The sequence below is a fragment of the Xyrauchen texanus genome, chromosome 23, assembly GCF_025860055.1.
Source record: "Xyrauchen texanus isolate HMW12.3.18 chromosome 23, RBS_HiC_50CHRs, whole genome shotgun sequence".
Classification (NCBI taxonomy): domain Eukaryota; kingdom Metazoa; phylum Chordata; class Actinopteri; order Cypriniformes; family Catostomidae; genus Xyrauchen; species Xyrauchen texanus.
In genome coordinates this window covers 42,331,174-42,346,051 of record NC_068298.1, presented here as the reverse complement: position 1 = coordinate 42,346,051, position 14,878 = coordinate 42,331,174, and the positions used below count along the sequence as shown (strand labels likewise).

Sequence of the window (14,878 nt, the reverse complement as noted above, 5' to 3'; positions counted from 1 at the left end):
TTTATAACCTTAGAAAACGTGTCCCACCTCTCATTGGCTCGACCAATAAGAAGGGTGAAAGTTCCAGGCGGGAATTTGGTTTATTGCTCTTTGTTCTAAGAGTGCTCCTCTTAGAACTAGGAAATATTCTTGTAATACTAATATGTTGTTTTTATCGACATATCATGTACACAGTCATTTCAATCTTCAAAATACCAAGTTATAGAGACCAAATGTGCCACACATATGATTTCGGTTAACCATAGTATGCAAAGTCTAAAACATTAACCCATTAGAGTTTGCAAGAAAACATAGTCCAAACAACAGAAAAGGGAAATCATGAGATGGAACATTAGATACATGTCAATACATTTATCACATGGATATATATATAGAATATATAGGATTAAAAGGATTAATTTCTCCTCAGTAAGAATTAAGTGAGAGTCAGCAATCTCTGCACATTCCTTTGGAGGTCGTAAAATTCTCCCTTATTTTGGGCATGAGATGTCCCTTTGTCCTGTCAAGGCTCATTTGCATGACCGGGTCCGGCTTTGGCTTGAATAACTCAAAAGATGGTAAAACATAGCAGAATACAATTCTAAGGTAATCTTATTTTTATATTCAGCTCGGACAAGCCGTAAGGTTTAATTTGATACCAAGAAATGTGTATTTATCCACTAAAAAGTGGATATACGCTTTCAGGCTATTAAATATACGGCCTCAGAGTTTAAACTCTACAACTAAACAGTCTTACTAGTTTGATCTAACATCAGAAACACAAACATGCGGGGATTAAAATATATTCCCTTAGAAATAAACATTTCTAGGTTTCAAATGAAAAACACACACACACGACTCTGTTGCCAACTTTCACGTGCCTTTCTCACATGGGACAGCACGGGTTTGGAGTGTCACATGGGAAAGGAGGTTTGTCAATAGTTCATTGTACTTCACAGACTAGCGGGCGCCATTTCAGTGATCTTACAAAGGGGTTCTTTGAATTCATGAATCTGATGGGTTAATGATTATCCTTCATACGCTACAGTTTTTAAGCTCCAAAATCCACATAAGAGCAACATAAAAGTACCACAGACAACTCTGGTGGTTCAATCCATATCTTCAGATGCAAATTGATACAATAGGCGTGGGTGAAAAGATAAATATTTAAGTCCTTTTTTACTATAAATTATCCTCCTTGCTCAGACAAGCTCCATTTTCTCATTCTTCTGCTTGTGTTTTTGGTGATTCACATTTTTTTGGCATATCGGCCACTTCTGAGCAGGGAGGAGGATTTCTGATAAATTACATAAATATTGATCTGTTTCTCACCTCACACCTATTGTATTATGTCCGAACACATGGATTTAACCACTGGATCCAAAATGGTGCTATTTTTGTCACTTAGCCCGACTTTTACGGCACATGGACATTGGAGCAACCTGTGTTCATGTCTACCATTACCAGACACTGTTAAAATATAAGATTCATGCAACACCCAAGCTGCATGATGATCTGCAGGAGTTGCTACGCATACTCTGCTTGCTGCGGAGACCAGGCCTCCAGTCCTCGGCGTTGCCTGATGCCGGTGCACGGGGGAGGGGACATCGTAAGCGGTGTGCGAGGAAGCCAAAGCGCAGCAAGAGGGCAGGGGTCCATGCTAGGCTAAAAACAAACCCTAGCCAGCTGGCTCTCCCGTCTATCCTGCTCTCAAATGTTTGCTCCCTGGACAATAAACTGGACTAAATCAGACTCCAGCAGGCTACGCAGCGTGAGCTTAGAGACTGCTGCATTTTTGTTTTCATGGAGACATGGCTCAGCGACTGAGTTTCGGTCGCCGCCATTCAGCTAGACGGGCTCTCCTCATTTCGTGCCGACAGAAATGCAGCTCTGTGCGGTGGTGACTTGTGTGTTTACATCAACACGGAATGGTGCAAGAACTCTACGCTAGTCTATAGTTACTGCTCATCGCTGGTGGAGCTTGTGACTGTTGCATTAGACTGAGATGCATTAGACCATTTTATTTACCACGGGAATTCACCACTGTTATCATAACCAGAGTTTACATTCCCCCCAGCGCTTATGCCAAGGAAGCGATCTGTGAACTGTATGGGGCTATGAGCGAACTGCAGAAGGCTCACCCTGACGTACTGTTTATTGTTGCCAGAGATTTCAACCATGCGAATCTCAAGACAGTGCTCCCTAAATTCCATCAGTATGTGGACTTTGCAATGAGAGGGGCGAAAACACTTGATCTTGTTTACACAAACATTCCAGGTGCGAACCAGGCTCCGTCCCCACCTCGGCTACTCAGACCACATCTCTGTTATGCTAATTCCAGCATACATACTGCTCGTCAGATGCACAAAACCACTCCACAAGCAGGTAAAAACCTGGCCAGCAGGAGCCATCTCTGCTCTTCAGTACTGTTTTGAGTGTACCCACTGGCACATGTTCAGGGAGGCTGCAACATATGGCGACTCTACCAACTTGGAGGAATACACAGCATCAGTGATCAGCTACATCAGCAAGTGCATTGATGACGTCACCTTCTCCAAGACCATCACCACATGCTCCAACCAGAAGCCGTGGATGACTGCGGAGGTGCGTGCCCTGCTTAGGACCCGAGACTCCGCCTTCAGAGCAGGTGACAAGGCTGCCCTAAGAACAGCGAGGGCCAAACTGTCCCGGGCCATCAGAGAGGCAACACGCCCAGAGAATCCACAGTCACTTTCAGGACAGCGGCAAAAGGCGGCGCATGTGCCAGGGCATCCAGGCCATCACCAACTACAGGACAACATCAGTTGCCTGTGACAGAGATGCCCCCTTCCAGATGCGCTGAATGACTTCTATGCTAGGTTTGAAGCACAGAACGACGTGGTGGTGAGGAAGACCACCTCTCCTCCCAACGACCAGGTGCTCTGTCTTACCACAGCTGATGTGAGGAAAACTCTACGTAGAGTCAACCCACGGAAGGCTGCTGGACCAGACAACATTCCTGGCAGAGTGCTCAGAGGATGTGCAGACCAGCTGGCAGATGTTCTTACCGAAATCTTCAACATCTCTCTGAGCAGCGCCGTCATTCCAACGTGCTTCAAGGCCACCACCATTGTGTCCTGCCTCAACGACTAGTCCCGTTGCACTCACACCCATCATCATGAAGTGCTTCAAGAGGCTCAACATAAGGCACATTAAGACCCAGCTGTCCCCCTCACTAGACCCACTGCACGTATCGTCCGAACCGTTCAACAGACAACGCCATCGCCACCACCCTTAATCTGGCCCTCACCCACCTAGATAAAAAGGACTCACACGTTCGAATGCTGTTCATAGACTTCAGCTCAGTATTCAACACAGTAATTCCTCAGCACCTGATTGCAAAGCTGAACCTGCTGGGCCTGGACACCTCCCTCTGCAACTGGATCCTGGACTTCCAGACTGGGAGACCTCAGTCAGTCCGGATCGGTTATAGCATCTCCACCACCACCACCACACTGAGCACTGGGGCCCCCAGTGCTGTGTGCTCAATCCACTGCTGTTCACTCTGCTGTCTCACGACTGTGCAGCAATGCACAGCTCGAACCACATCATTAAGTTTGCCGATGATATGACCGTGGTGGGTCTCATCAGCAAGAACAACGAGTCAGCATACAGAGAGGAGGTGCAGCGGCTAATGGACTGGTGTAGAGCCAACAACCTGTCTCTGAATGTGGACAAAACAAAAGAGATGGTTTTTGCGAGCACAGAGTGACCGCTCTCCACTGAACATCGACGGCTCCTCTGTGGAGATCGTCAAAAGCACCAAATTCCTTGGTGTTCACCTGGCGGAGAACCTCACCTGATCCCTCAACACCAGCTCTATTACCAAGAAAGCCCAGCAGTGTCTCTACTTTCTTCGAAGGCCGAGGAAAGCACATCTCCCACCCCCCATCCTCACTACATTCTATAGAGGGACTATTGAGCGCATCCTGAGCTGCTGCATCACTGCCTGGTTTGGGACTTGCACCGTTTCGGACTGCAAAGCCCTGCAGAGGATAGCGAGGACAGCTGAGAAGATCATCGGGGTCTCTCTTCCCTCCATCAAAGACATTTACAAAAAACACTGCATTCGCAAAGGAACCGGCATTGTGGATGACCCCACACACCCCTCACACAAACTCTTCACCCTCCTGCAGTCTGGCAAAAGGTAACGAAGCATTCGGGCCGGCCAGACTGTGTAACAGCTTCTTCCCCCAAGCCAACAGACTCCTCAATACTCAGAGACTGGACTGACACACACACGTCCTGAGTTGCACTTTAATTATTGTCACTTTATACCTGGCTGCTACCTCTAACTGCTGTGTGCATAGAACACCATCTCATAGTATGTTATGTTTACATTTGGCATTTTTAGAAACTGTCATCTTATTGCACTACTGTGTACTTATTGGCTCTGCACTGTCTCTCACTGTGCCTATTGTCCTGTTAATGTTTTGTAATTTATTGTACTGTCCCGTACTTTTTGCACACGTTTGCACGTGCACTTTATATCGGTATGTTATTTAGTCTGTGTAGTCTCATGTGGTTTGTCCCATGTTGTTTTATGGAGCACCATGGTCCTAGAGGAACGTTGTCTCATTTCACTGTGTACTGTACTAACTGTATATGGTTGAATGACAATAAAAACCACTTGACTTGACTTGGAGTCATATGGATTACTTTTATGTGGATTTTGGATCTTCCAAATTTTGCCACCCATTGACTTGCATTGTATGGACCTACAGAGCAATTCTTCTTCTAAAAAACTTAATTTGTGTTCTGCAGAAGAAAGAAAGTCATACACATGTGGGATACCAGGCGGGTGAGTAAATGATGAGAGAATTTTCATTTTTGGGTGTACTAACCCTTTAACATGCACTGTGAACCCAACAGGTTCACAAATCATAAAAATACAAAACACCTTGAACCTCAAATTGATTTACATTTCAACTATTACTATTACTTCATTATGGCAAATAAGAGGTGGTTAAATACAAATATAGAATTAAGAAATATCTCTGGATTAAGTTTCATGTGTTTCAATACATTAATTTAATTTTGAAAGCAAAAATAGGGGCCAGGGTGGTTGACTATGTTATCGGATATCGCAATTATATTTTATAAAAATAACAACATATTTCTTGCATAATTGCCCAGCTGCAGTTCCAATTCCATATGACTTTATTCTGTGACACACAAACGATGTTAACCAGTATATTAATCTCAGTCACCATTCACTTTCATTGCATAATATTTCCATATAGTAAAAATGAAAGGTGGTTGAGGGTGTCATTCTGTCCAACATCTAATTTTGTGTTTTATGGAAGAAAGAGTCATGCGGGGTTGGAATAACCATTTTTGGGTGAACTATTCTTTTAGAACGAAGCAAAAAAATAGAAACATTCAAAAACAATTTTTATACATGTCCATATGGAACAATATACACAAAGTGCTACCTTTGTATCGGATAGGCTGATCAGATTACATGCTCAATAGGGTATGGGTTTGTCAATCTGACACAACTCACAGCACCTTTCTGCAATGGGCTCCATATGATGAAACTTACCCACCACAGTCCCACAGATTCAGCACGAGATTGCCCAGGAATCGCACATGAGAGTGCTCAACATCAACTGAAATGCAACACATATTTAATTTTAGACAACAGGCAATTTTAACATTTTATAGCCTTGATGCTTACCATACCATTGTCTCAGAGACTGTTTCAAAGCATTTTAGATGGTTTTCCTTTATATGAGAGAGCCCCTTTCAAAGCTGTCATGTCCCGAACTAAATGTCACATCAGAAGTAGGAGGGGTAGCGTTACAAATTTCTCACGGTTTGCTTTGTATAACGGTTTTAGGGCCACTATTTTGGTGCCATAAGGTACTTGCTATTTTCAGAAAAAAATGGAAATGAAAACCTATTTTTTCAGAACATATAATGCAGAAAACAATGGTTGGGGGTGATTTAGAATTGGTGTCATAATGTAGTTTGTCCAGCAGAGTGTGCTCCGACTCCATTGTTTTCAGAGCTGAGCAGACAGTGCGGAATGAAGCAGTGTCTTAAGCAGTTGCTAACTAGTTTGTGAAATACATACTGGAAAGTTAATAAGCAATGGCCCCATCAATTTCCCTTTTCAATACAACTAGTTTAACTCTGTCCCTAACAAAAATGTCACTCGTGTTTATCACATCTGTTTGATATGTATAGTATATTTTAATATTCTAGTATGTTTTTAAAGTGTTTCTGTTAATCAATAGTACACTGATGAGAATCCTTGGTGTGCTGGTATGTATCCTTTCAAAGATACTTTTAATCAGTTATATGAATGGTGTCTTGTTTTAATAAGCTAAATGTATTATAATTTTGCAGCTGGTGTTTTCTTTCAAATAACAATGTGTATGAACAAACAAGGCTGCCCATTGAGAGAATGTGCTGAAAATGCAGGAAAAAGATAAAAAGTATTTGATGGAGACATGGCTGTTTACGCAGATGTTTCTAGGAGTTGATGTACTCTGTCCATGAACTGTAAAATGAGGTCAAGTTATGAGAGGCTACCAAAGATATATATTTATTTTTCTTTTTAATAGATAGACGAGGGATCTCCCACCAATATTTAATTAACAAAGGACGTAGAACATATTGGTGGGAAAGAGACAAGGCAGTGACCTCATGCGTCAGAGACAGTGGGTAACAAGATAACAAAAAAGGTATATAACTGAGAACTTAGAAAAATGAGTCAGAACGGACAGCTGGCCGGTCTCATGTTTGTTGGTGTTCAATAAACTACAACTTTGGCATCTGGAACTCAAGACTCAAGAGTTCTTACAACTTAGAGAGATTCATCGCGATATTCCACGACATATCTTTGGCGCCCAACGTGGGGCTGGCATTGAGGTCAAGGGGGCAGAGGTCGCTGGTGGGACGGCTTGCACGAATCGCACAGAAACACCGGCGCCAGAAACTGAGGTAAGCATCTTGCTTAAGGTGTTTTTGTGTGATCTGTGGTAGCGAGTCCCGGTAAGTGGCTTCCCTAAGACTTTTGCCAGTCCTGACATAGAATAATTAGAACTAATTGGCTAAAATAGAGATGGGTTCCAGATTTCAAAGAATTTGGGGTGGGATTATTTAAGAAATGTTATTTAAAGAAGTCGAGAAGCGACTGAATGTTAAAGAAGTCGAGAAGCGACTGAATGTTATTTAAAGAAGTCGAGAAGCGACTGAATGTTAAAGAAGTCGAGAAGGTACTGAATGTTATTTAAAAAGTCGAGAAGCGACTAATAGATATTTAAAAAGTCGAGAAGCGACTGAAGATTATTTAAAAAGTCGAGAAGCGACTGAAGGTTATTTAAAAAGTCGAGAAGCGACTAAAATACATTTAAAGAGTCGAGAAGCGACTAAAGAGAGTTGAGAAGCAACTCTAGGCCTGGAGGTGAGTCGAGAAGCGACGACGTGTGAAAATTCCCGGTTAGGTGCATTTATTCAAGGTTTGGCCAAGAAGTGGCAGAGAAAATCCTGTACAGGTGAAAATCCTAACTCGGGTGGTTGAAATTCGCGTAAAATTCCTCCAGGTGTTAGATTTAGTTATTTATTGAAGTGTTTGACGGAACCCGGACTGTGTAGAAAACGGGGAATTGTTGAACTATGTGCATGTTTGAGATAATGAATAATGTGCATGACTAACTATGTTGTTGGTGCATGTGTGCTTGCGGTACTAAACGCGCTGTTTTTTGTTTATTCAAATGCATGATTGCAGTGTGATGATGTATTGTGTGCAGAGACAGAATAATACAGAGAATCAGGTGCACTGAGGAGATGCTAAATGAGAGCAAAAGTGGAAAATTAATTGAAACAGTGAATTGAATAAAACAATTGTTGAAAAAGTATAAAGATGCAAAATGGCACCTGCTTCTCTGACATCTCCTTGCCTTGCTCTCACTCACTGGTCAGCTGAACGGACAGCTGGCCGGTCTCATGTTTGTTGGTGTTCAATAAACTACAACTTTGGCATCTGGAACTCAAGACTCCGAGAGTTTTCTTACAACTTAGAGAGATTCATCGCTATATTCCACGACATATGTTAGCCAGCTATAGTTAATCAATGCAGTCAGTAACAAAGCAGATTGAAAGGTAAGCATCAGAGCATCCTTTTGCAGCTCAGCAGACAATGGTGCGGTTGTGGATTGTATCGGTTGAGTGTTTATTTCAAGCTACGTTGTCACTTATTTGGTGAGACGCAGTGCTGGAAATTAAATAAACAACGTCCGTACAAAAAACCACTCTACATGACATTGAGCTTATAGCTATCCACATAGCTACTTTCATACCTTGTCAGCTGAGTGGAAGCTAATGTGAAAACATGTATTGTTGGATTCGCAGTTTGGAAGCCCCTTCAACTGAACAATTCCAGTCGTTGCATTTACAAAATGTAATATTTAAAAGTCTGGTTTTCCACCGTTGAAAGTTTCCCCTGAAATTGTATAGCAGAATACGGTGTAACACTGCTGCCGCTGTTTATCACTTGACTCTGTAGCAGCAAACCATGAGTTATTGTTTGTGACTGCTTTGTTATACAGTGAAATACTGCTGATGATGTTTTGATAAGCAAGAAAACTGTACTTTAGTACAATTTAGAGGTATTTGTACTTTAATTGAGTATTACCATGGCCATACATTCTATTACTTTATACTTCTACTACATTTCAGAAGGAAATTGTACTTGTTCCAATGCTGACAATGTATAAAAATAATGTCAAATATTCTTTGATACAAATATTTAAGAAAGCAACATTTTGTGTACCTTTGCATTCCAGCTCAAACATGAACTACATCGGCCACCATATTGGTAATCTGTGAATTTCCCCCCTATAAAATCCGTATCGGTCTCAAATCCCAGATAGTACGAGGTCTAGGTAATTGCATCAAAATATATATCAATCGAACTGCACCGGAGTTCGTTTGGAAGCGGACCAAGGCCCACTATTCAGGCAGTCTCTGTCCGCTTGTTTGGTGCGCACCAAGGATCGGGTGGCAGCGTTCACACTTGTCAAATGAATCGGACTAACAGAGCAATCACACCAGAGTTTGTTTTAATCGAACCAAACCTGCCAAGTGTGAACACACCCTTAAACACATAAAATACACATAACACAGAGCAAACCAACTTTGTGTGAGAACCAAAAATTTTGTAATTCTCTGAAATCTACCCCTCAACATTCATTTGTACATCTACATTTTCACATTTTAAGCATCGCAAGTGCTCTTCCATGAGAACCAGTGCTTTTTGGTGTCACTGAAATGAAACCTGCCACAACTTTCTGTGTTATATGTGTTGGAAAATACATAAAGGTGAGTAAATAATGAGTCATATTCTTTTAACATAGCTTACTTGTGGCACCGAGGCGGCGAGTGTCTCTGGCGATGTAATTGGCGAAGATGATGGACCTCATACTAGTCTTTCCTGATCCGCTCTTACCCATCAACAAAACCTGCAAACACAAAACACAAGTCACAATTTACAAAGATAGGAGAAAACTATGTCCTGCGTACAGATGTCATAACATAACTCCACTGAACCCTAGTGAGAAGTGCTACATAAATCCACTAATCAGGTTTCTCTTATCTTTGAACAGGTTTTAATATTATTATTATTATTATTTAGATTTAACACAATCCTTCTAGAGAGGAGGATGATGAAGGTCTGAGGCTGAGAATGACACAGCGGTGTACAGTTTGATGTTTTACTTTGCAAGAACACAAAGTAGGACACCCAGACTATGCAGGTATTAATTAAATTGGTTATTCACAATTACAATAGACATCCCATCTTCTATTGGCTTTTAAAGGACAATTTATAGTGAGATGTGGGATTGTGGATAAACGCACCTTCTTCTTCATGGCTGTGCTGGACATTTCACTACTAAACTTCACTGTAGCCTGCAGATGATCAATAACTGCAAAATAAACCTGAGAACACAAATTAATCGCACATACATACAGAAGCTCGAAGAGGCCTTGAGTTATTATTATTTTTCTGTCTCGTTTTCTCATGATCTCGACATAACAAATATTGTTTTCTTGTGATCATAACTTAATTTTCTCATTATCTCGACATAACAAAAAGTTGTTTACTCATGATCATGGTTTAAATTTTTTCGTGATCTCGACATTTTGGGGCGATTCTGCATTTAATTTTCTCAAAAACTGTACAGTAAAATGACTTGAATATTGATACAGTAACAGTCAGGGTCACTATAATCTATAATCCTATTACAAGGTATAAAGGACAATGAGATATCCTTGGCAGAAAAGTAAAATGTATTATATGTAATATATAAATGTAATGTTATGTTAATTCAGTACAGTTTGGTAATGAATGATTCACCTGCCCTTTCCAAGAGTCTTCTAAACCAGTCACCTTTCACATAGGTTAAATCAAACATATTAATAAACACCAGCACGTCACAAACACTTAATAAACGCTTTTTCATCAATAGAGTAAGACTCGCTTTCTTCTGCACTCAACAGGAGTCAAGAAGCACGACCTTCTGTTCTTCCGCAAAGTAAAGTACCGTTAAACTGAAATATGCGCGCACTCGGATCTAAATCGCGGCTCGCTTGACCGCAGTCATGCAGACGTCCGGTCCCTCAAGTTGGCTGGCAATGAAATTGACCAACTGTATTGTATTGTCTACGACAAAGTTCCGTACATACATCTAATAAAACACATATTTAATAGCATGTTAAAAAGAGCTTTAGAGCCCAAAGAACTGCAGAATTTAACAAGCGAATCAGATCATGATGTTTTGGTGTTTTAGATTAATACATTATCTTCATTTGTAAGTGGTTATCGGTGGTTTTGGTGAGAAAGACTGTTAAACATATTAACAAAAGTGAAACAGAAGAGCAGAAAAAAAAACAACAGATCAGCTGACAGCGGTCACGAGCAGTCTCACTGTAGTGACTCGTAATGAGAACAGACGAAATATTAATCAAAATAATCTGAAACCTGTTACGTTTTTGTCAGTATAACCTTTAATCGCATGAACCACACTAGATTGTTAGATTGAATCAACACACACACACACACACACTATTAATGGGAAGACATTATGAAACATACTAGAGCCGCGAATGGCATTCAGTCGCTGCGAGTATGCAGTTAGTTATAATAACATACCTGATTAATGTCCAGATCAAATTTTGATACAAATTACATGCGATACACTGCTTGTCTCATAGAACGCGAACGGAGATGATGAGCACGTAACTAACTACAAGGCTCTTTCTTCTTCTTCTTCGACGTTTTATGGTGGTTGGCAAACCAACTTAAGGTGCATTTCCTCCACCAACTGGGTTGGAGTGTGGAGTATCGAATTTATGGGAATATAATAAATAAAGAGGGGACTTTTATTTCTTTCAAATATGCTAATACCGTTTGAAAAATTATTCCATCCTTATTAAGCAATCTTTTCGTTGAGATTTGTGCTCTATCTTTGTGCATACATCCAATTTCTCAACTAATCTCAAACTTTCGTTATCATTAGCTCTACATTCAACTAGTATGTGTTCAACAGTTGCTGGATGATCACACTTTATACATCTTCCATTCTCAGGTTTACCTATTTTAAATAGAGATTGATTTAATTGTGAATGTCCAATTCTAAGTCTAGTTCTCTTACGAGAGGTTCTCTCGTATTGCGTAAGCTAGCTTACGCTACGGGAAAGATTCATCTTTTCTGAGATATTCAAGCCAAAAAATTATCCTTAATTTTGTATCATTTGTCAACGCAGTGCAGCAACTGCAGACCTTGAGCGGGCTAGCTAGCGAGCTCATTGGTTGCTCTGCGGCAACTGCTGCAGCCTATAGACGAACTTGGGCGAACTCGCGTCCAATGAGAGGCGTCCCGCGCTACTGCATCAAAGCCCGCCAAAATGGGCGTGGCTAGAGTGCATATAAGTGTAGTTCGTGAGGCTGGAACCCTGATTTTCATCTCTTCAGCGAAGCTCTTCGCATCTCTGAACTGGAAGCCGCGTCGCCGTTCGAGGGGCATCTAGCAAGCTTGGACAGTGCTCGAAGAAGCCGGCCGCCTCCACCACCTTCAGCCATCCTGCGAGCTACGCCATCCGGCGACGTATCCTTTTTAGAGCAAGCTAGTTCTTAACGAACTTCACAAAAGAGTAACGAGCGTCTTTTTAAGATGCCTCGCAGCACTTGCGCTTCATGCCGCTCCTCGCAGCGCCGGAGACCGCCACATCATCTGCGCTCTCTGCCTGGGACTGGGGCATGCAGAGCTCACCCGCTGAAGGCGGATGCGACCTCTGCGAGGAGCTTCGATGTCGACCCTGCGGGCTCGACTCAAAGCGCCAGAACCGAAGCCGCCACGCTGCCTTCCGCTCCGCCAAGCAGGAAAAAGCGCCGCTCCCAAAGGCTGCCAGAACCGGTGATAGAAGCGACTGCCTCGCCGGAGCCTCTCCTTGAGCATCGCTCTCACCCTCCCCGCCCCGGACGCCAGCAGTTGCCGCCCAGCGGCCGCGACTGCGGCCATCTCGGAGGACGAGGCGGAGGATAAGGACTGTTCCATCATGGCTTCGGACAGCCAGGAGTGGTCAGGCTCCCACGCTCCTCCTCGGCCCAGGAATCCAGCAGGACCCGCGCCGAGTCGAAGGGGAACTAACACGCCTCCTCACACAGGCCGTCAACCGCCTCGGGCTCCAGTGGTCACCGCCTTTGAGCAGGCTCCCAACAGACTCGACGGCTGCTTTCTTCAGAGCCGTCGCCGCGCAACACCGCGGCCCGGGCCGCTCCCTTCCTGCCGAAACTCCACACTGAGCTTGCAAAGTCGTGGAACGCACCTTTCTCGGCCAGGATCCGCTCCCACGCCTCCACCCCTCTCGCCGGTGGACGGCGCCACCGAGAAGGGCTACTCCTCCATCCCCCCGGTCGAGGATTCGGTAGCAGCACACCTTTGCCCGCCCTCCGCGAGATGGCGGTCTAAGCCAGTGCTCCTGTCTAATGCCTGCAGAGCGACTTCCGCCTATGTTGGCCGCGCCTATTCCGCCGCCGGCCAAGCCGCATCTGCTCTGCACTCCATGGCCGTCTTACAGATCCTCCAAGCGGACCTTCTTCGGAGTGGGATGAGAAAGGCAGGCACCCAGAGGCTGTTACAGATCTAAGAAGCGCGACGGACCTCGCCCTTCAGGCCACCAAAGCTGCAGCCCAAGTTCTAGGGAAGTGCATGGCCTCGCTGACTGTGACCGAGAGACACCTGTGGCTAACGCTAGCCGACATGGGAGAAGCAGAGCGCCCACGTTCCTCAACGCACAGCTCTCTCCGACCGGTCTCTTCGGCTCCGCGGTGAGTGGCATTGTTGACCGCTTTCAGAAGTCCAGAAAGCCACCCAAGCCATGAACCTCTTCCTGCCGCATCGCGCTAGCTCCTCTGCAGGCCGCCCACGTGACCAGCCTCCTGCACGAGCCTCTTCACAGCGCCCAGCTCAACAAAGTCAGACTTCTCAGCGTCGACAGGGCGGCCGCCTCGATCAGCGCTCAGACAGCCGCCGCAGACCGCCGCCCCGCAGGCCTCGGTCTAAGGTTGCGCTGAAACCTGAGCAACCGAAGTCCTCCTAGCCTTGTTGAAAAAACGACGGCTCAGTCCCGCCGTGCCGGACCACCGCCAAAGCTTCGCCCCTGTCAGTCCCCTCTCTCAGGCTACTACAGTGGTGGATTCAGCAGCCAACAAGCCGGTGATACTGCCCGCTTGCTCTGCACTCAAACGCCGCTTTCACGGCGACCCAAAGAAATCTTGTAAAGAGCAAACATGCCTTATGTGTAGAAAATGTGCCCACAATACAGTGTTCACCCCTACACACAAGCATTACACTTCCCGTGTTCCTATCAGAGCCCACTCACATAAAGCGGACACAGCCCGCTCGAGTGTTAGAGTCAATAAACGCTCCACCTAATCCGCGGCGCGCCCTTCTCTGGCCGCTCTGTCACACGACCAGCCTTATGTGTAGAAAATGTGCCCACAATCCAGTGTTCACCTCTACACACAAGCATTACACTTCCCGTGTCCCAATCAGAGCCCACTCACATAAAGCGGACACAGCCCGCCGAGTGTTAGAGTCAATAAACGCGCTCACGTAATACGCGCGCGCGCCCATTCTCTGCCCGCTCTGTCACACGGCCAGCAAACACTTCTCTGTATGTAAGTCCCGTGCTCGTGACTATGCTCGCAAGCATCACTTAACAGATGTGACTCTTTCCCCATTCACCTCAATCGGAAGTCACTCACAGAACAGCTTGTCCCTGCTGTCTGCGAGCAGTCATGCATAAGCACAGTAAGCGCTCACACATTCTGTTCAGCTGCTGTGTGCAGCAATCAGGGCGATTTGGCCATTCACCCTCTAGCTGCTACGCTTCAAAGCGTGGGAAGCTATCCCAGGGATATCCAAATGGGTGTTAAGCACAATAAAACAGGGCTATTTGCTACAGTTCGATTGCCGCCCTGCCCGCTTCAGAGCTGCTCGAAACTATTGTGAACACGGAAGCAGCCTGCATGCTTCGCTCAGAAATAGCAAACCTTCTGTGCAAAAGGGCCATAGAGAAAGTGCCGCCTTAGCTGAGCTGAGTCGGGGTTTTACAGCCGTTATTTTCTTGTTCCCAAGAAAGACGGCGGCCTCAGACCAATATTAGATCTCAAGGGTTTGAACAAGGTGCTTGCAAAAGACCGCTCAAAATGCTTACAATCAGGAAACTCCTCGCACATACGCGCCAGGGGACTGGTTTATCTCTCTCGATCTGAAAGATGCCTACTTTCAGATTCAGATAAATCCCGTCACAGGCCATTCTTGAGATTCGCCGACGGCCAGGTTTA

General features: G+C 44.5%; 1 protein-coding gene across 2 annotated transcripts in view; it reads right to left on the bottom strand.

Annotated features, from left to right (window-relative positions):
* Window positions 1-11,329, bottom strand: part of LOC127617081 (ras-related GTP-binding protein A-like) — a 52,965-nt gene extending 41,636 nt beyond the window's left edge. For both annotated transcript variants that reach the window (XM_052088966.1, XM_052088965.1), the window contains exons 1-4: window positions 11,180-11,329; window positions 9,886-9,966; window positions 9,389-9,488; window positions 5,564-5,630 (exon numbers count right to left, since the gene is read on the bottom strand). In XM_052088966.1, coding sequence (XP_051944926.1) covers window positions 5,564-5,630; window positions 9,389-9,488; window positions 9,886-9,912 — 194 coding nt within the window. In that variant the 5' untranslated portion in view covers window positions 9,913-9,966; window positions 11,180-11,329. The remainder of the gene's footprint in view (window positions 1-5,563; window positions 5,631-9,388; window positions 9,489-9,885; window positions 9,967-11,179) is intronic.
* Between the last annotated feature and the right edge of the window lie 3,549 nt (window positions 11,330-14,878).